Here is a 22,223-nt window from a genome sequence, read left to right as displayed (position 1 = left end):
AGTCACGACAAAATGCCTTTTAGTAAAACTTTGACGACGTTATGTAATTATCTCTGCGTGCAAGAAGATAAAAAGTGTTGGGTCTATTTAGTGTATAGTTTTCGTTCGTATCTAGTCGAAATATCCACGTGTCGAGCGACTTTTAAGTATCACATAACGATATTCTAATAAACCATAAACCATAAATATTATCATTCTTTCGTGGAATACTACAATTCGATCATTTGCATTTCGCGCTGCACACACACATAGTATTTTCTAAAACGGAGAGCATTATCTATACATATATATTGAGCTTGAAAACTAGCGATTACTTAAGTGACTGGACAGTATGGCAGTCGTCTGCCCTTAATGCCGGAGTTAGATACGTGTTAAATTTCTGTCTAGTTACGCGTGTACTAATCATTTAAACATGATTAAATTAGACCGATCCCGGTGCGTCCGTGAAGAATGAATCTTTCGCACGTTACATTTTTACTTTTCTCTCTGTAACATTGCGCCGCGTTTTCGACGGGCACATTCGCACAATATTGACATTGACAGGTGGTAGTTGTCATTTTCTGCTCGTCTCGTTGGAGGTTATTGCACCATGTTTGCAACGCTGAAAAATAAAATACGAGAGGAAATAGGGAGTGACGTGTCGACCGTCGTTAGAAATGCCGGCAACGTGCGTGGTATTAACTCAAGGCATATGTCTCAGGTAAACATATCGGTTTCTATGTGTGTAACTATTATCAGTGTGAATACGATATCACCTTCTATAAATATATGATGTATTTATTTATAGACCCGGTTATTGTTTTCAAAGTTATCTTAGAGAAATGATTAGGAGGGAGGGAGGGAGGGAGGGAGGGGGAGAGAGAGAGAGAGAGAGAGAGAGAGAGAGAGAAAATCATTAATTGTAAGGGACTTGCTGAAAATATTTTGAGTTATATGTCGTTCGTTATTTCTACGTATGTTTGCCAGAGATGATTCATTAATATTATATATGCGCGTTATCCGGTTTTGTATAATTAAAAGATGTACTGAAACATTTGCAAATATAGTACATTTAACTTTTTTCAGTTGAGCCATTTCACACTCGTTTGCATTGTTGTTATATTTTTTGCATCATTTCAAATACTTGAAACGACAAATGTTAATTATTTTAATTTCTAGTTATATAATTTAATATATTAAACATGGTACTATTCTTTTTCTCAGGCAGGGTCGACAAGCAGCATTAGTGGATCCCAAATATCGTTGGATGGTTCACGTGAAGAAAATGCAGCCTCTCCTTCTCCACCTATTTCGCTAAGAAAAGATAGTAGCTTTGATCTTAAATTAAATGACGGTATGCAACTTTCTTCTAAGGATATTAAAAAACTTGAGAATAGGGAAGACGAATGGAGAAGGAGATTGGCAAAAAAGGAGGCAGAGTTGCTAAAACGAATGGATAAGAAGGATGAAGAATGGAAAGTAAGACTGTTTGAAAAGGAAAAGGAATGGAAGAAAATAGTTGAAAAGCAAGAAAAAGAAAAGAATAAAATAGAAGACGAATTAAGGAATGTTGAAAGCGCAAAAGTTTCATTGGAATTAGCCCTTAAAGATGCAGAAGGTACATAATTTCCAATGATAATATGGCAAAAATATAAAAAACATAGAATACAATCATGCGTCTTGCTTGAAATACTTTTTGTACTTTAATATTTCTACTTTAATAAGCTCTTCTACTTTAATAAGCATTTCTACTTAAATAAGCAATGCTGTATGCTTTGATCATACAATTAGGACATTACTATTATATAACTCTTTGTTATTAAATAAGATCTACAATATATCAAATGTACATGGAATTTTTCAAATTAAACATTCAGAATTGACTTCTAAATTTCCAATTTTCATGAAAGTTATTATGTTTCAGACTACAAAAAAAAATTATATAGTTTTCAAGAGGATGCAGAGCAACTGGAAGGTTTTCAAACTCAAGAAATGGCAAAAATAAAACATCTAGTACGTTTTCTATACATTTCTTTTTTAACTCGCTTTGCTACAAAAAAATATTGTTACAAGATTTACTGCTTATATGTCTGTAATAGCAAAAGGATTAAAATGAGAGATTATTATCTTTTTACATTTCCAATATGATACATTTACTTAATTTGTTTTAAATTAAGCTATTAGCAAAGGAACAAGAAGTAGAAGAAAAAACGCATCATTTGAAAGCAGCGACTGCTGAAATCGAAAATTTAAAGAGCGAGGTCTCCCGCCTAAGGAGATATGAAGATGAATTAAACAATATACAGGTGAGTAAATTATCTAATAATTACGCTTTGTTCATCAAGTTTGATTATCACATGAAATATGCTATGAACTTCAGGATTATGTTAACATAATTACTCAACATAATTGTGTTAATATAAGTTGCTTGATTGATATCATTTGAGTAAGTAAACATGGAGCATATTTTGATTTTAGTTTAAATATATTTATATACACATTTTATTTTCAAAACTGTTTAAACATATTTTCACGTTAGACTAAAATGTAGCACTTACAGATGGTATGTCTACATTGAAAACTGAATTACATATATAGCTAAATGGCTGTTTTATATGAACATGTCCTATAATATTTCATACATTTACTTTTTATGTACTTACAAAACGTATTAGAATTTTGCAGAGTTTTGCAGTTTACACATTAAGGAAAAGTAACTTATTTTCTAAATATAATATGTATTATATTATTTCTGTTATAATTAATATATACCACAAAATGAAAGGAAAGTGCTGTTTAATGTTATTAGTATCATATCTGCTATAATTACTAGCTATTCGTAAATAATAACTTCATCAGTTTATTAATATTTATACTATTAAGAAATTTTAGTATGTAGAAATTCATGAATGCCATAGTTGGAGCATGAAAAAATGAAAAAATGATTTACAACACGTATTAATACACAGAATTTTAAAACAATGATTTAAATTTGTTCTTGTTATAACAGTGTTGTTTCTAATAAAGGTGAATTACCTTTTGCATCAGATAAATTAATTTTTTATGTACATCTATACGTAACTTTACATTGCTTTAAAACAAATATTGGACATTCATTATTAGAAACTTATTAGCTTTTCTTATATTGTGTTATAAATTTATTTATAACGTGAAATATATTTTTAACGAAACGGAATAAAAGTGCATGAAAAAAATCAGTTCTTTTAATATTCATTACAATGTTTTCTAAATGATTACTTTTATATAATTATACCGATTATTATGTAGCTTATGATTTTTTACAAAGTTAATGATCATATTTATTAGGTATAAGCACGCTTCTTTTTAAAAATTGATTTTGTTTTCAAGCCATTCACTATTTTTTCTTCTTTTTTTTTACTCTTAATTTTACATATAGCTTTTTGTTTTGTCACGATTGGCCATGTTTTTTCTGCACATTTTTTTGTATCAACACATAATACCAATCTATGGTGAACATTCCTTAACGACTTTTGTAGTCAAGAGTTTTAATTATTTAAACATTTCGGATATACGTACGTTAAAAATAAAACAGATGAGCATATGTTCCATAACTCTTACTTTGTACTCTGAAGATGTATTTTCAACATCTGGTAAGATGTATTTGACTTAGTTGAAGTGTAATTTGAAAATGTCAGCATTTTCTTAAGTACAAATTGTGGAAGAGTAATAGTATTCTTTTGCTGGTTATGGAACATTAGCGAAAAATATAAGTGGTACTGAAAAGTTTTGTGAAAAACAACACACGCATGAAGATTGGAAAACTTTGATAAACGAGAGCATTGGAGATCAGAGTAGGCGGTATTTTCCGCTAATTCGCTGCTGCTACCGCTGATGCTAGAGGTACGTCTTCAAAGCTTTGCTGCTATTCTGCAACATTAAATAACTTCTATAGATTTTACTTACATCAATGTTGCTCTTTATGTACTTCTCTCCTTGGTGCGAAATTTTCTACATAGGAGAAATGCATGTATTAACATAGTGGAAGTGGTTTAATACTTAACAAAATATTGCCTCATTCTACTATAATAAAGTTTCATTTGATATATCTAAGCTATTCCTACTGCAATACTCACACTCCAATGTTGTTACTCTCGTAACAGCGTGGAATAATTATTTCGGAACGATATCTTTTAGAAAATTAATTTCTATGATATTAAGTTAATGCAAAGAAAAAAGAAGAAATGAGGTTTTGTCGATTTTCGAACGGAGGGATATTCTATATTCGACACTATTTATTTCTGCTTCTGTAAATTTTTGTTTCAATTTTATTCATTTTCAGCATTGTCATTAATCATCCGATTCATCGTTTGCTTATTCTTGGCTTCGTGAGGTTTGGATTATTTCCGATATTCTATTAATCTTTGTGTGTTAGCAATGCTTTGGTAAGGTTTTGCGTTGAAGCTTCACAGAGCAACATATAATAACGACAAAGTTAGAAAAATGCAATGCTGGTAATAATATAAACGTTTCCAGGACGAAATGGAAACACTACGTCATTCTACTCAACGCGAGAGAGCTCAGCTGTCCTGTCAACTTGCACAAACTGAAGAAGAAGCGCGCCACCTGAAAGACAAGGTTTTTGTGTTAGAACAAAGGGTCGCTTTAGAGAGTAACGACCAGGTGACGGTGGATGAAAGAATAGCCGATCTTATGAGAGAAAGAGCATTATTAGAGAGGAAGTTAGAGGAGGCGCATCTCCATTTGTCTGATATTAAAACCAGTTGGTCGGGAAAGATATCCAGTCTGGAGACACAAGTTGGAAGATTAAGCAGACAAGCTGGTGAGGAAGGTTTAGAGAGACGACGAGTAGAAGAGGAAAGCGAAAGACTGAAGCAAAGGATCAGACAGCTAGAAGCTGAAATAGAGGTGAACAATGTTGTTATGGCGACGAAAGACGCCAAGCTTTTGCGCATGGCAGAGGACATCGACGAGATGGCCACGGAACTGAAAGAGCTCCGGGCCAGCGTCGATGATGAGGTGGACGAATTTAAACGACAAATTGTGAGTTACCGCGATATGTAGTCGTGCATGGACTAGATTTGTTTTGGAGAAGTTGACCTGTTAGATCTTGAAATGCAAAAAAAAGACGAACATTCCCTACTTGCTAAATGGCAATTTACAAGTGACCACGGTACCGAATAACGGTCTTTCAATTATTCTTTTTTCTTTGTTTAATCTTATTAATCGTATTAAATACAGTATTGACGATACAGGTAACTTTTATTATAATTAATGGACGAATAAACCTTTCTTGCTTAAACTCGTCAGAAAAGAAGTCAGTCAGAAGTGTGTTGTTTTTCTTTTCTTTTCCTTTTTTTTCTTTTCTATTCTAGTCTTTTCTTTTCTTTTCTTTTCTTTTTTTTCCTTTCTTTTCTTTTCTTTTCCTTATGTATAGTAATTAACTGTGGTCATGCAAAGTTGTATTTATCCCTTAGTCTATGGTAGCTTAAACGATCATGTTTTAATCATTTTACAAAGTGCTGGATGTGTTTATAACGTTACGCTGTAACTGTCAGTGTAAAGATATTGGAACGCGTATACGTGAACGCGTAGAAAGGATCGTGTATTAAACTGTAAATGAAAACTACATATCGCCATATATACTTGCATGTTATTTGTAAGATGCTTGACGCTTAACGCACAGAACATTTATTTTTACGCATATTTACTAGCACACTCTTTTGTTTATAAGGTTTTTTTTTTTAATTTACTTTCATAAGCATGAAAAAACTTGCAGTGTACATTATATTTTGTCGAGGTCTGCATTACGTATCAATAAACAAAGATGATCGTCAACATTTTTGAATCCTACAATTATTCCCTACCGCGTGTGTTTGTATATGGAAGTTAGATAGCATCGACATAATAACATTTTTATGTACGATCGTATTTCTGTATAATTTTATTTGTGGAATAAAGAGAAGAACAAATAAATTACACCGTCCAATGCATTCATTTTTTGTGCTTGTTTTCAACCCAGTTTTATATCCCCCTGCCCCCTTTGTCTCAAACGGCTTCTTATATATTATTATATACACACGAATGTGTACACGATTGTTTTTATCTTACAGGGTTAACAAATCATGTTATATTTTACTACACCAACGACACAGTCCGATTTACGTTTACGTTGCTGTAAATATTAGGAATGCGTATCCAGGCGGATACAATTAAAGGAAAACGTATCGTATGATTATATAGAATAGAAGATAGAATGACTAAATAGAATTGACAATATTGTTGAGAAAGAAGTCAGAAATTATAGTATAGTATTATACTTAAATTCGTTAGATGCCTCATTTTAAACGTAATTAATGCAAAATCAACAGAACAGAATAATTCATCTGCACTCGGTTTCGTCCCTTTCATTAATTCAACATAATCACAGAAAATATTTATTGGTTTGCAAACGTTTACGATCACGTAAGAATTTACATTTATCTATAACTTCTGACTTACTTAGTTGAGATAACAACAACATATGTACGTGTAACATTTTTCTGTTTCAAAAGTGTTTGTTATTATTGCTCCATGTTAATTTTACTCATAGCTGACTAACATCATGAAATACTATTTATTATCACTTATTCTGCTTGAATTTTTTTTCAATTATCTATTAACAAAATAGAATTGTACTATACATTCCAAATAAGTGACTAACGGAGCATATTTCAGCAAATTTGGTTAATGGCAAATTATGATTGTCTTTTTGTTATATCAGATATCACATCCTCTTGTTTTATCTCTTATTAGGAAACATCGTCGAAGGAAATCACGCAGCTAAAACAAGACCTGGTGGAAGCAACAAAAAAGCTAACAGCTGCTATCTCCGAGTTAGCTCATGTTCGTCTGTCATTGGAAGGAGAACGGTCGAACAACTCTTCTTTGCACTTAGAAGTAGCACGTTTAAGGGATGACCTGGAATCGGAGAGAACAGCGTCAGCAACGTTGAAAATATGCCTGGAGAAAGAGAGAAACGAAAAAGACACCGCTTTACTAAGAAACGCTCAAGTTTCTCAGGATATAGAGATCGTGAGGCAAGAGAATCGACGGAAGGAAGCCGAAAATACGGAATTACAAACTAGGATAGAGACGTTAGAGTACAAGTTACAAAGCAAGTATAAAGAAATAGAACAAACACAGATGAAGCTGGAAGAAAGTAAGCAGAGGATGCTGGAATTCGAAGAGATGGACCAGAATAGGAAGAAAATGGAAAGAAGCGAGAAACTGCTTAAAAGTAGTTTAATAGACTTGGAGGAACAATTAAGCGAGAAGACTAAGGTTTTAATGTCTATGTAGTTTTTTCACGATCAAATTTTGAAAATATTTGACCGAGGAAAACGAAGACATCCAGCGTATTTCAAGATGTACCAATTGGTGAATTTGTTTTCAGACAATCAAGGTCTTGCAACAACGTTTGACAGATATGAAGAAAACTCTTCAACGAGAGTTAAGAGTCCCATCTTCGTCGTTGGACAGCGACGTTGAACCTTCCGCAGCGATTCTGAAACCCAGTTCGTCGAAAACAGTCACTGCCAGACAAAACAGCACGAGAGACGACGACGTTAACTTTAAATACCTTAAACACGTTCTCATAAAGTTCCTAACTAGTAGGGAATACGAGGTAATCTTAACTCGATAATTATCAATTAGTTTATGTTTTAATTACACCTGTTTGTTTGTTTGTTCAAGGCCCTTCACTTAACGAGAGCAGTCGCAACTCTTTTGCACTTCTCGCCTGAAGAGGAACGGTTATTGCAAGAAACGTTAGAGTGGAAGATGTCGTGGTTTGGCACACGGCCTAATTTAGGTTTTGGACAGACTGCCAAAGCTATACCGCCTAGCTGATAGCCGAAACAAATTTCCCTTCCTATAGATATCATAAAAGTAACCACTACATCGTGGTTTAAATCGAAGAATTGGTTCGCATCAATGCTCAATCGAAAGTGATCATTGACGTGTGAAAGAATAAGCAAGAAATAGAAGGGGAAACGTTTGTAAGGTAGGAATTTCATAAATTTTGTAAAATATCTAGCATTTATAATGCACAGGTGTATAATTTTATTCGCGAAGGCTACAAATATTGATCGTAGCCAGCTTTGGAAGCGGAACCTTAGCATTAAATGTTATTTAGACAAATTTCTAAGCCGAAACGTAGGAGAACTAGGACGTTTGTTGCATATACTGTCCACTTTAGCTTAATTGTACTAAGAAATTAATAATATGGTCGAACACGGTTTCGAATATTCTGTAAATTACATTTATGAAACAGTTAAAATGAATAAATTTTTTGTAGCCCTATCGAGTATATAGAACTCTGTTTTACTCTTCGATGAGCGCTGTAATGATTTCTTTTAGTTTTTAGATGTCATTTATAATAAACAGTTGAGCAAGCGCATTAAAGTAAAGCTGAAGAGGCCAGTAGAGCGACATTACGAAACAGATTAGCTGGGAATGCGTGCGCGCGTATAATGTAAAGTTTTATAGATACCATAACACATACGATCATTTTACAATATTTAATATACAAAAATTATATTCGATTCCATTTCTCTGTATAAAACACTTTATTATCAAATTCAATATCAAATATCTTCTTATTTCTTAATATACTCAAATTTTGAGCGTACAATCCTTTTGCATCCAAAATATCTATCAAACACTTAACATAAAATGATATAATTTAAATAATACGAAGTAATTACATCATGTTTACATATCCATTGCCGAAGATTGGTTATGCAAACACTGGAGGAAAACTTCTTACCTGCGATAATTGCGAAACTCAGACTAATTGCAATTAGATAAAATTTATTATATGAACAATAGCAGTTTTGGTGGGTTTAAATTTATAAATTTGACACCATAATTAGGAATGCATAATTATATAAAGTATGCAAGGTAATTTTCTTGTGGAATAATTTATCTACTTTTTTATCCATTGTCGGCAGCGAGTGGTTGTTTCACTTTTATCTGTGGTAGGTTGATTTTATCAAATTATTTTAACAATTACAGAAATTGTAATTACAAGATAAAGTTGCTAATAAAATATTGTACTTCATTTAGATAGATAAAGGTGTGCGAAAAATTAATTTACCAATATGCACATTATTTCCGAGATCAAAGATGTTTCTTCATTGTTTAATCGTTTATTACAAAATTTCATGAATATTTAACATACACAAGGTTTCGGAGTTAATTAAAAAAAAAAAATTCAAATCAGATACTTTAGTATTATATGATGCAGAGGAATAAATCATATTGTTGTACATTGCATAAAGTGTAATAATTTATTTACAATAGCCTAAATCATTATAATGATTATATTAATAATATACAAGTCAAAGATATAATATATAATAAATAATCAAATTGGTAGATTTATTAAGTGTACTTCAATTATGGTTTTTAATTTATCATCGTTCAATTTAGTATGATCCGTATATATTCAGTCATGTATTATAATTTCAAAACAAATTAAAATTAGAAACTTCACGAACTATACAATTTTATCACATCATTCTTAAATTTAACAAATATTAATAAATACAATATTTAAAATGCAAGACTTTAAGTAGTATCGTTGTCCGTAAATTGTTAGATGACTATTTCAAAATAAATTAAATTAAATAATAAGATTTCAACAGGCAAAAGTTCTTTAAAATTGACATTAAAATTTATTAATTGTTCATACAAATCTTCATGTGAATATTGTTCAGACATTCTGAAATTAAGAATATGTGTATATACTATTATATATTTTAAATATGAAATCTATAAACAAAAATTTTAATAATCTACCCTTTAATAAACTAATTAGTTCCATCATCACATTAAAGTCAAGTATATACGGACAATATGTAGTGCACCATTTAAACTATACGTAAATACAGAAAATGTTGACAAACTATATTACTTTAAATACTAAAGTGGAAGTGATATTGTACTCGGTTAAATGTTAATCCCTTTTAACAAACATATATACATCTATTATTTCTTGATTATTATTTAAAGCTAATATAATAAATTGAGCTTAAATTTAATATTATATTTAATCACCGTGTATATTCACATTTGTCTTTAATTCTATCGGAATTTCGACATGTAAACGCAAGTGGGACGAGTGCGAATCAAAATGTACACAAATGAAGGATCGGGAGAATACGATGAGAGACTATAAAATATAAATTCGCTAAGATTTCTGGAACAATGACATAAAACACACAAGGGATAGGAAAAAAAAATGAAAAAGTACAAATTTAAGGAAAACGAAGAAGAAGGAAATTAGAAAACCGCAATTTTTCTCCTTGCCTAATGTTTGTTAAAATCAATTTCGGAGAATTAATATTACGTACGTACAAAAGTTGATCACCCCCATCGTTTCTAGCCCTGTACATTCACACAATAAATATACGCGTTGTGACAAGTTATGTATATTTGAACTAAATACTGCAGATACATATAAACGTAATTTAATCGTGTTTTAATAGCTCAACAGTCACAAATCGAATTTATCTACAGACCAATGACAGATTTTCTTTTACACTCTATTAAACAAAGTATTATTTTACGAGAAGTCATGATTTTATTCGTTGCTAGCATCCTATCTACAACGCCAATTGTGTCTTATACTACGGACTGTTTCATTTAATTAAACATGTACAGAGTATTTATAAAATATACAGGAACATGTCACCATATTCGTCTCTCGTCACTGATGACAGAAATGTAACTTTTTCTTACTACGCGACAAGTCTCCTTCTTAATTTTAGATCCCAAAATTCGACCGCAAAAATAACTTCTTTCTTATCATCTCCTTTTCATAAATCCAAAAAGCTTTCAGCAGTAATTTTATGTATGGTTCCACATGCATGACATCATATAAAATCCTATGCGTTATATCTGTAATACGCGTGCAGAAAGTTATGTTCATGTTGTAAACCAAAGTTGCATACTCATTTTTAACTTGCTCAAATACAGTCGTCTCTAGATTTACGCGGACTCGCTATTTACGCGATTTCATTTTATACAAGTCAAAACGTCGTCTCTCGATTATTTACGATGTGTATTAAAATTATGCATCGTCTGACTAGTATGTTCCCGACGAAGATAACAACTTCGAACCAATTTAAAATAAGTAACGATGACTGTTTTTCTTTGGAGCACGACATCGACAGCAATAACGAGTTAAGTTCAAATTAAGGATACCGATTTAAAAAAAGACTGATCTCTGAATTTATGAAATTTCGTTCCATTCGATACGTGGGTTACCTATTTACGTGCGTAGGGTATAGGGTGTAATTTTTTGCAAATAGATTTTCTTTTATTATTAGGCTTGGATAAATTCAAAGAACAGATCTTTTTTCAAACGCTCGTTTAAGGCGTATTAAAATAAAGATAGTTACGCGTAGAGGAATCGATGTTTGAAAAAGTAGATGGAAAATCAGCATCCATAGTTGAAATTTGTTTTCCTGACCCTTTATCGCTATTGCATTTGTGTAAACACTCGAAAAAACATATTTACAATGTACACCAGCTTTTCGCTTTGGATATATATTTATACTGGTAGATTCCATTTACGCGATTCTCAATCGCATAAGAAAGAATCAAAGGAAACCAGTGCGCGTAAATCACGGGAAGTCTGTGTTCTTAACGATCAACTGTCGTTCCGCGAGACGTTTACGCGATGATGACTAAAACTTTCTCGACCCAGAAATAATTTCTTGATAAAGTTCTGGTGTTATCTCGACGTATTCCTTGTTGCCGGACAGAAAATACACTTTATCTTGAATTTTACTCGGATCGAAACCCTCCTTTTGAAGGTGTATTTTCTTCAATTTAAATGTACCCGTCATTTCGAGTTCTTTAACAATTCGCAGGAAAATCGGTCTTGCGTAAGCCGGCAATGCCTTCTCCAAACCTTCAGCGAGAGCTTTGAAATCCAGTAGGCTGTCTGGATCAACTATAGCTGCCATTCCTGCCCTTCCTTCCATTCCAGGTACCTTGAGTGACATTCAAATTGTTATTTATATTATCCTTTCTCTTCGCAAACAACAATAAAAGTGGATAAAAGTAATAAATAAAATAGATGTAAAGACACGTGATAAATTTTTATAATATCGCGACACAATTTCAACATAAGTACGTGTAATTATTTTTGTCAACAGACCTGAACTCCGTAGACCGTAGCGTCTCTTTTCCCCGCGATATTACTGATAACGCCTTCTACCTCCGCAGTGGCAACATTTTCTCCTTTCCATCTGTATGTATCACCTACTCTATCTTTAAAGTAAATATAACCGTATTCGTCTTCTACTAAAATATCACCTGAAAAAAAGAATTACGCAATAGATAGAAATCGCATTAAAAATGAAAATATGATTTCTTGATTATAAAACTATTCGATTACGTAATTGAGTCGTGGCGGCATTTCGTATTCATATTTTACGATAATATTTATTTTATCATTCTTATCAGTCTTTAACTGTACGTGTAATTCACCTGTAAGGAAAGCCTTATCGCCTTTTACAAACACATCTTCTATTATTTTCTTCTTCGACGCTTTTTTATCTAGATACCCACTGAACTCTCTTAGTGCGTTTCCCTCTTTTATTAACCCAACGAACATTCCTGGTTCATCTGCATTAAAAAGGTTAAGAAATTTTAATTGCATAGAGAATCTATTTTCAATACAACGAATAAATTGAAACGAGCGAAAGTAACTGCACTAGTTCAATAAAATTAATTTTTATTTTTGCCACCGTAAAAATACGAATGTCATGGTTCACTTCTTACTTTGTTCTGCCCTTATACATAAGCCGTTTGGACCCCTTACAGGCTCGTACGTTTCACTGTTTACTCGAATAATTGCCACTGGATGGAACATTCGCGGTATAATTAGTGGCACAAAACCAACAGCGCCAGGTTGACCGTTCAAATTGGCTGTTACAGAAATAAAAGTTTGCTAGAAAATTTTCGTTCGTGTACTACGATCAAGTCCAATTCTAGACGATTATTCTGTTCGTATTACCAATATTCGCATTTCCTTCGCTGGATCCGTAGAATTCGGCAATTAGTGTGACGTTGAAGCGTTTGACAAACTCGCTCCAAATCTGTGGCTTCATACCATTCCCAAACATGAGTCTTAAGCGATGCGCGCTGTCCTCTGGCTTAGGCGGTGCATTCAGTAAATAACGGCACATTTCGCCGATATATTGAGCGCACTGGTCAACAAAATTTCCATTTGACAAAAGAATTGCTTACGTTTCCGAGATCAATGGAACATTAGTTAAGATAACTGTAACGCGCAGAAATTTTATGAACCACCTACAGTGCAATTATATTTGATGCAATCTGTCCAATAAGCGGACACTGAAAACTTCGTCCTCAAAACGACTGGTACGCCTTTGATAATCGCAACCCCCACACCAATCATTCCACCAGCCGTGTGATATAATGGATTAGGATTGTACAGGATATCGTCCGATTTAAATCCTAGCAGATTATACGGCATCACCATCAACAAGTACCTGTAAGGCGTAAATCGTTTTAATAACGGCGGTTGTAACAAAAAAATATAAAATTACCACTAATTATTAAATATAATTACGTGTACTCTGATAGTAGCGTAATACTATGTGCTTCTTAAAGACGAACGTCATTACTATTTTTTCTTTTTCCTTTCATAACTTCTGATGACATGTGTAAGTATTAAAATGAAAAACATTACGTTATAAGACTTAATGGCTAATCGAGTTCATCGTCTACTGTTAAATAATATTAAGTTGCTTCTGTCTTTCTACATCTTTCTATGAATGATAGCAGAGTTGGAGAGGTTTTCTTTTGACGATTAAATTTCTATGAAATCGAAACGAAAGGTAACCTAGACACGACACGAGCTGTACGCTATATATTTATTAGTAAAACAACCGTAACGTAGACAGACAGGAAGCAGACCCGAGGCAAAGCAACTGCATTTACATGTAATCTCATTCTCGACGAGTCGTAAGGCTTTCCTGAGAGGATTATAGATCATTTATACGCTCGGTAGAAAGATAATTCATTCTGTTCACGGAATCATGCCTAAGAATAAATGAAAGTTTAAAAACCTTTCGTGGAAATGTCAATCGTTTTGATAAGGTACACTCGCTTTTTGCACCCTGTACAGTGACCGCATCACGCGAGAAATGAAGTATAATAATGGAAGTGAATAAATTAATATACGATTATTCGAGTGATTAAAAATTGTACCGCTGTGTGCATAGTAAAAATATTCGTAAAACCGAGGTAGCATTTTTTCCTTACGTTAAAGAGTAGTAGATGTAACTTGCGAAATGCGTGTGCATATAATTACGGATATACACGGATGTATTTTGATTGCAGCTCCTCTTCCATCTGATTATATAATTAATAATGGATTTACGACATTTATTCGATTAGGAATACATTGTTAGAAGAACTTGACGCGAAACGACTTGACGCGATTTCAAGCTTCTAGGGAGACATTTTAATCCGTTCTCTAGGACTGACCTAGTTTCAAGAGTCGATATTTCTACATGATAAATGAACTTTTGCGCTAAAGATCATAATAAATTCTTGGTTAGAGAACCAGTGGAGTACTACCCAATGATATTGTCAACCTTGACTATTTTTAAGATCTAGTCGGTTGAAGTTCAATGCGAAATGTGTAAATACGAAAATCGTAATTTTTCACAAGATCACTCTAATTAAATCACTGAGACTAATCGATTAAGCGATTGACAATGAAAAAATTCGTTACGTGACATAAGTTGTTGCAATTACTTATTACAAATTCCAGTCACTTGATATTTAGAGCAATTTGGACAAATTATTACGTATACGATATGGTGTACGTGTATTGCTATCAGGTAATGATATATAAAAGAAAAATATTCTTACCTCGAATGTGGAAATATCGCCACTTTTGGTAAACCAGTGGTGCCGCTTGTGTAAACGTACAAGAGCTTATCCTTGTAATTAATTACTTCCTTTATCACTGGATCGTTTGTATTAGCTTCCGAGAGAAGCTTGTTCAGATCGTGTATTCCATTCTCATTATGAGTTGTCTCAGAGTTGAGATATACTTTGTACTTTACAACTTCTTGAATCGAATCCTTAATGTCATCGATAGCTAAGGGAAAAGTTTCACCTTAATATCTGTTGCTGGTTCATTTTGTATATTTAAAGCCAGAAATTTTAATGGTCTTTGATAAATATCTTCCCCAGTTTCGGTAAAGTGAACGAAAGGAATCGAAACAAATAAGTATAATAATTATTACACAAGTGTTGCTTTATCTTGAACGTCATCTCTAAATTCCTCCCAACCTTTTTATTCGTGCAAAACAATCGAGATTAAGATCGAGTAACTTGCCGATATCAATAACGATAATTGATAACTTAATCATTTCTAATTTTGTCTAAAGTCCTATACGAAAAACATCATATCGTATTCATAGGTAAACTTTCTTCTCCTTCCTTTCGTTCTCCCTATCGCGGACTATAATCGTTTTATCATATTTACCAGACGAGAAATCTTCCGTATAAATGATACTCTTCACTTCACCGATACGAAGGCAATGGATCAAAGATTGGACACGTAGATTCGTGTTAATCAAGGCTGTGACGACCCCAAGTTTTGCCAGACCAATCCATATCGCAACGTACTCCGGCCTGTTTGGCATCATCAAAGCCACGGTGTCTCCCTTCACGTGTCCCCCTTTTTGGAATACGTCTGCTATCTGGTTGCTGTATTTGTCGATCTGCAATACCGAGCAAGCGAACAGAAGTTAAAGCTCGAACAACAATGATACGTTTCACAGGAATTACCATTTACATAAGATACAAATCACTCTATTCATGATCAATCGGATGTTGATACGTACGTCGGTGAAAGTCCACACGCGATCCTCGAAGTAGAAGCAAGGCTTGTTAGGATAACGATTCACTAGCTTCTTAAATTCCTTAATCACCGTTACATTGTTCCGTCTCTGCCCTTTTATCTCAAGTTCTGCCATTACGGCACGATAGAGAAATCTGCGAAACGCAATACATATTCTAACTTAAAATTCAGTTAAAATTGATGCACCATATTCCTGCCGTTTTATGTGACAATAGAGTACACCATATCTATTACTCTATTTGATTTACATATTAAGTTATTTTATAACGTCTCCGCAACATTTTATCGCGACACGTGTCACGTACACATTGAAAGATAAAAATATTCCATACAAGAACCGAGCGCCTGATAACTCTTTGCATTTTCTGTTATTGTGAACTTTGATACATTGGTTTGTACAAAAATCACGATGGATATGAAAAAGTCGACCCAAATTACCTTTGATACAAGACACGTTGCGTGTTTAAAAGTCTAATTGAACACCAACAATCTAATCGTAATAAATGACATTAAATATCTCTGTAGGCGTCTATATAGATAAAAAAAAAATCACATACGAACAGGGAAAAATATCTATCTAAATATCTATATCTAAAGTACATCTAAATTAAATGTAAAAATGATGGCCTCCTGCTATATACTGCAGATTCCAGAGTCCCGATGAAATCGTAATCATTCTCCTATACGGCGAATTTAACATTGGAGAATATTCCAGAGAAACAAGCTCAACGTTATTCAAAGATTCCAAAATAAAGTTCCAAGAACGATAACTGCAATACTATGATATGTCATTATAGAATAGTGTCGAAGAACAAATAGAAGGAAATGGACAACGCAAGAAACTAGAAAACGCGTACACCGACACATAATGAAGTGTAATCGAAATCCACTCAGATAACACAAACTCACGCGTCAAATTTTCTGGGCGGATCTAAGTCCGCTAGAAGTCTGTTAGTTTCAAGAATTAATATAGTAATCAATTGTTAATAATTACTATATGAGTAGTAAACGTAAGTAAATAATTAGTAGAGAATAGCAGAATTAAAGTAATAAATTTTCACTGAATTCTATTGCGTTAACAGTAGCGTAAATTTAATAAGCAAACTCATATGATCGTTTGAAGTTTTCAGAATGAATCAAGTGACTTAATTCCAACTTTGTACGGATGATAAGGAAGCGAAAAATGTACAAGAAAACCGGACTTTGTCTTTAATTAATGTTATATACACAATTCCTCCCTGTTAGGAATTTAAATATAATTTACATTGTACAAAGGTTATGTCAGAATATGCGTAAAAACGAAATAAAGATAGTCTCGGCGATAACAACATTTTCTGCATAACATTGATAACGAACGCGTGATACAAAATATAATGTAGAGTGCGAGGTAAAGTATAAATTGTTACGATTAATATTACGACGATACAATGGTAAAAATAACACTTCGCTTTGTGCACGCAGCAAAAATAAGAGCTTTCTTTACACTGGAGAATAATGTAATATATGCAACTTTTTCCAGAATATTTTTAATAATCATGTCAGATATCGGTGAATACATTAAAGTTAATTACGTACTACACTATACTAATCCAAAGTTCAGAACGTTTGAAAAGAATTTCATCTATTCATGGCTTAATAATATTCGAATGCTTATCAAAAATATAACAATAATATAGTGTTCGAATGAATACTGACGTAAATTATCACTCGGCTAAAGTTCTTTTAATCATGGTAATTGAATTTATTTTTAGATGCAAATTAAATGAACCCTATTCAAAAACATTGCGTATTTGTAGATCTATATGTGGATCATCAATTGCCAGCGCAACTTTTCGACAGGCCTTATAATAACGGAGAAATAAAGAAAAGCATTTATTTTGTTCGAAAATTGCATCCACGGCATACACGTACGAGTATGTATTTTATGTTACAACTCTGGAACGAAAAGTTTTCCCAAGGTAAGATTTATACCATTTAAAGAGCATAAAATGAGCTACCTATACTGAGTCTTTTTGTTAAAATTTGAGGATACTTTTTTTGGGTATAGCAATTTTTCGCAATTTTTCACTACTCCGGAAACTAGAAATATGCATAAAAACTGATTTGAAAGTTCTGAAAAAATAAGAAGTAGTATACGATTCGAAAGATTAAATTTTTTGTGATTTTTTTATACAAAATACAACTCGACATCTTTTTTCAGTCAAAAGTTATAGCCTCCGAAAGATTTTACTAAATGCGTACTTTGACCCCCTCCCCCTCCGTTATTACAAGGCCTGTAAAAAAGTTGCGCTGGCAATTGATGACCCACATATAGATCTACAAATACGCAAAGTTTAAACAAAATCGGTTGGAGGCGAAAACATATGGTTTTTGAACAGGATTCGTTCCAATTCCAAAGCAATAACGCAAATCACGTCTGGATTTCTTTTCGATACGATTCAAGTAAAGATGATGGAAACATTCTCCTGAGACTTTTAAAATCTAAGTGTCAAGTTTTGTAAGAAAAAATCTAAGTGTGCTAATACTTCCTCGATTCGCTGTACATGTACAATTATATAACGCGTAATAATGTGTCACTTAAAATAACCACCAGCAAGTTTTTCTTCGTTACTATGGACATCGTTGTTTTGCCCTGTTATCTACGTTGAAGCTAAACGACTTTTTCAAAAAATTATTTCGCAATTATTCGTATACGTAGGTATCACAGTGAACGTAAAACGTCAGCTGACTAAACTCGATCGCGGAAATAATTTTGTTAAAATGAGATTTTGTTAAAACGAGACCCTAACGTTCCTCCGCGTTAGGTACAAATAGGGCAACGTTCAATAACAATCCCATAACCTCTTTAAACATTCCCCAAAAATCCATCCATTCAGTCTACCACGTTAACCTTTGCATTTTACAATTCGAGTTCGTTCAATCATCGATCGCAACAGAATCCGTTCCTTGCCCTAGGTCAATGCGTATCGCGTTCTGCCCCCGATGACACCGCAACTGTTATCATTCGGTTGCATTATCACACAATGCACTCGTTGATTTCGTGGCATGTACGATACTGAATATTTTTGCCGAAGCGCGCGTTTCTTTCCACCTAACGGTCCTTTTCGCCAACGAGCACAGCCTCGCACGGGTCGGTGACCCGGCGCCATTCGACAAACGCGTATCTTCTTGTCGCCGGACAAAGTCAAGTGTTCGCGAAACAATAACAGAGATTGCGCTTGTGTTAAAATACGGTACAAGAGTACAATATAGAAATATCGCCGTGTAAAATTTCATGTTTGACGAAAACATTGCTTAAACGAGGATCGTAACCAGGTACAGTATCTGGTTTAATCTGTAATACTTTCAGATACTTAGCCCCAAACGCCTATGCGCGCGGAACACGATAACCCTTGAAACGTAAACTTTGTTTGTGAATTGTTACTTCACACTGTCCGTTCGAACCTAAGATGATATATATATACTGCAGGCAAATTTTTAACAATTACGTACTTTTAATGAGAGATACCTCGTTTTGTATCTTGCACGATAAATATGTGTATATTTATAGGAAAACTAAAAGAAAGCAACTTATCAATTATATACTACGAACGAAGAAGCAATTAAAAGTCGATACCACAGATTCTTGAATAGAGCGCTGCTAGAGTTGCTGTCCCGTTGAACGTGACAATTTATTTACTCAACTTGAATCAATTACATTTCTATATTTCCTTTTAATACAATACTCATGAAACACGCCGAGTTCGACGAAAAAGAATAGAAATAATTAACTTCAACAAAAATAATCGTTTAGGTTGTATATAGGTAGTTACATAACAAGAATATTTTAGTAGGATTTACCTTTTTTAAATAAATATTACGTTCATAGTAATGACGATGGTATCTATATGCAAGGTTCAGTACATATAATAGAAAAGGTTAGGTTCTTTAAATACGACACAGAAGCGCAAAGGTGACTGTTATAGGTGTAAAACAAATTTCTTAAGAGAGTCGAAGGCAGCAAGATGAGTATAAAATATCTTATAAGGTGACATTTTTTTTTCAAACTATTTCTAGTGATACAAATCCGAATCTACTTAGTTAATTATCTGACTAATTAGTATAAGCATTTACTTTGTGTATAATGACATCGTGCGTGTCATTCTCAGATCAGTTCATAAAAATTGTGCTACATAGATAAAGAAAAAAATATAAGCATTCACGTCGAAGAAATTCGTTGCCAAGAATAGTTTATATGTAAACAATATTTTATTATCTTATATATGCTTAGCGATAAGGAAGACGTTAATTAGATAAAACAAGAAAAAAAAATGAAAGTTAAAAATAAAATATTACGCTATACAGAAATGTTTGTCCATAATTTACGAAGATCTCCTGCACCTTGCAGGAAAATCAATTTACATATAGATATATATAAATGTTGATTCTGGCAAATAGCATTCTCAGCGGCGAGCAACTCTACTTTCCTTTAAAATGCATCAATTACTTTCATTAGCTAACTACTTACTTGAAATCACGAGGCAGAATCTTGCAAATGATGTACAGTTTTCGATGAAATCTGCAAACCATAGGAAGTAGTGCCAATGCAAGCGCGACCTGGGCGATTTTGTTGAACCCAGGAAATCCGAATCTGGCCGCTACGGCACCAAACATTGCAACTGTCACACCCACAGCTAACAGCAAAAGTTTAATATCCATGTCCAATATCACCCGGTCAGACCACCGAATCCTGATTAAGGAGCTGCGAAAGATAATACGGTAGTCAATTCCTTACATGTTAACATGCGGACATTTTATCCGTACAAATTATCCGTAAAAATACACGAGATACGACAACTTATGCGAGACGTAAGCATTAAAGTTTTATCTGAAAACCAACCCCTACATAGGGCGATCGCTCCCTAATTCGAAATTACATAAGGTAGCGCGATCGGTGGCTTTATTTCTGAATCGCACAAGTGCAACGATCAATACTTGGCATTTTAGAGATTGCCAACGTGCTGGTGTAAATCGTCTGTCCATGTACCAAGGATTTTCATTTCACGATTCACTTTTCTATGAACTTAAATCGCGTCAGCACGTTATTACACCGTGTCACTCTTTTCTGCTTAAGAATAAATAAGAACACGCAACGAGCGACGTGTTAGATTTAAGAATCCCGCCAAGTACCCACGGCCAGTCTTTATTGCAAACTTACACGCAGTTACTTGCTACAGGCAAGTTCTTTGTTACAAACTTTACACAAGATTGTCTCGATCAAATTCTTTGTCTCATAGCCGCACGTGTTACGTCGCTACCTTGTGCTACGAGGGTAGCGACTGCTAGAACGATGATCATTTATATACCTATATAACCAACGCACCGCGATCAATATAATATTACATTCAGAAACGAGTGAAACGCCTCGTTGAATCTTTCACGCTCGGACATAACACGACCATTATCTTTGCGCAAACTTAAGAAATGGTATGGCAATCAACGAAATACTGCGACCAATTTTTCATCCAGATTTATGATAAATGCAGTGTCATAACAAAATCATATGCGTTTAAAAATTATACAATTTACGAAGATCCGTTCCCTTTATATCGCAGCTCCATTGCTAACGGCGAATGTAAACTGTTTCCTCGATACAATTTTTCACGTACCACTCGATTAAACTACAATATGTGCCAGAATTTGCAAAAAATTCACAGTTCGCGAAAGCATGCCAGTCCTGTTCTCTGATGTTTCGCACGACCCACATACAAAGCGATTTTACGCGCGTGATAGCTTCTTCGCGAGCTTTTATTGTTGACCAAGAAGGCAGAAAACGCAAGAAGAACAGAGTTGCGCGAGATGTATAAAAGATCAGTACCTTGATCGTTTTAACAGATACGAGAGGTACCGACGACCGTTTCTCAATCTCACCTGGTCTGAGAACTGCACGAGGCAGCGTAGAAATCAATAACCTGTGAGAGCGAACGATACCCACTCTCGACAATAGCACCGACAACACTAACAGCCGGCAAAGCGACTGGCTGGACAGCAGGCGCTGCGTTCCTCCGACGCTTCGCAATTGCGCCACCACAGAGAATTATTTCTGTGCAGTGGTACGTTCACGGAACTCTGCGAAAATGGCTTTTTTTTTTAACGAGATCCCAGCCAACATCGCTCTACCGACTTCACGTTCATGCGAAACGGCTACTAACTATGCTTGTCGACTGCAGATCTGACCGAATCTCCCTTTCTCGCTTTGTATCTTCAAGTTAGACAGGGAAAGCTTGATTAATAAAAAATGAAG

The 22,223-nt window shown here is 33.9% G+C and overlaps 2 protein-coding genes across 4 annotated transcripts; one reads left to right on the top strand and one right to left on the bottom strand.

The window, feature by feature from the left end:
* Positions 1 to 18: 18 nt before the first annotated feature.
* LOC143425502 (uncharacterized) lies at positions 19 to 8,248 on the top strand. Of its 2 annotated transcripts, none has more exons than XM_076898366.1 (8): positions 19 to 370; positions 1,208 to 1,597; positions 1,904 to 1,992; positions 2,157 to 2,285; positions 4,495 to 5,022; positions 6,775 to 7,302; positions 7,415 to 7,645; positions 7,714 to 8,248. In XM_076898366.1, the coding sequence occupies exons 1-8, from the start codon at positions 352 to 354 to the stop codon at positions 7,867 to 7,869; spliced, it is 2,070 nt and encodes a 689-aa protein (XP_076754481.1). In that variant the 5' UTR covers positions 19 to 351; the 3' UTR covers positions 7,870 to 8,248. The 2 variants fall into 2 exon arrangements, with proteins under 2 accessions (XP_076754481.1, XP_076754480.1); XM_076898365.1 differs by having other exon boundaries at positions 20 to 700; positions 1,204 to 1,597.
* Positions 8,249 to 10,477: 2,229 nt separating this feature from the next.
* Positions 10,478 to 22,014, bottom strand: LOC143425184 (long-chain fatty acid transport protein 4). 2 transcript variants are annotated; one of them, XM_076897798.1, is made up of 11 exons: positions 21,798 to 22,014; positions 20,448 to 20,681; positions 15,924 to 16,074; positions 15,563 to 15,800; positions 14,941 to 15,172; positions 13,352 to 13,550; positions 13,052 to 13,244; positions 12,817 to 12,963; positions 12,523 to 12,660; positions 12,191 to 12,348; positions 10,478 to 12,023 (listed from the first exon to the last, which is right to left on the bottom strand). In XM_076897798.1, exons 2-11 carry the CDS (start codon positions 20,636 to 20,638, stop codon positions 11,715 to 11,717), a joined length of 1,956 nt encoding a protein of 651 aa, XP_076753913.1. In that variant the 5' UTR covers positions 20,639 to 20,681; positions 21,798 to 22,014; the 3' UTR covers positions 10,478 to 11,714. The 2 variants fall into 2 exon arrangements, with proteins under 2 accessions (XP_076753913.1, XP_076753912.1); XM_076897797.1 differs by having other exon boundaries at positions 21,851 to 22,013.
* Positions 22,015 to 22,223: the final 209 nt, after the last annotated feature.

Source organism: Xylocopa sonorina, chromosome 7 (assembly GCF_050948175.1).
Source record: "Xylocopa sonorina isolate GNS202 chromosome 7, iyXylSono1_principal, whole genome shotgun sequence".
Lineage (NCBI taxonomy): Eukaryota > Metazoa > Arthropoda > Insecta > Hymenoptera > Apidae > Xylocopa > Xylocopa sonorina.
The sequence above is the reverse complement of the archived record's forward strand: the minus strand, read 5'-3'. Positions and strand labels throughout refer to the sequence as shown.

Bases quoted from the DNA above. Each gene is read 5' to 3' on its own strand.
- LOC143425502 (XM_076898365.1), top strand. From the start codon at position 590: ATGTTTGCAACGCTGAAAAATAAAATACGAGAGGAAATAGGGAGTGAC. The intron at 1,598-1,903 runs GTACATAATTTC...ATTATGTTTCAG, and splicing joins AGCCCTTAAAGATGCAGAAG to ACTACAAAAAAAAATTATAT. The intron at 7,303-7,414 runs GTTTTAATGTCT...ATTTGTTTTCAG, and splicing joins AATTAAGCGAGAAGACTAAG to ACAATCAAGGTCTTGCAACA.
- LOC143425184 (XM_076897798.1), bottom strand. From the start codon at position 20,638: ATGGATATTAAACTTTTGCTGTTAGCTGTGGGTGTGACAGTTGCAATG. The intron at 15,801-15,923 runs GTACGTATCAAC...TCGGTATTGCAG, and splicing joins GCGTGTGGACTTTCACCGAC to ATCGACAAATACAGCAACCA. The intron at 13,551-14,940 runs GTAAGAATATTT...TACGCCTTACAG, and splicing joins GCGATATTTCCACATTCGAG to GTACTTGTTGATGGTGATGC.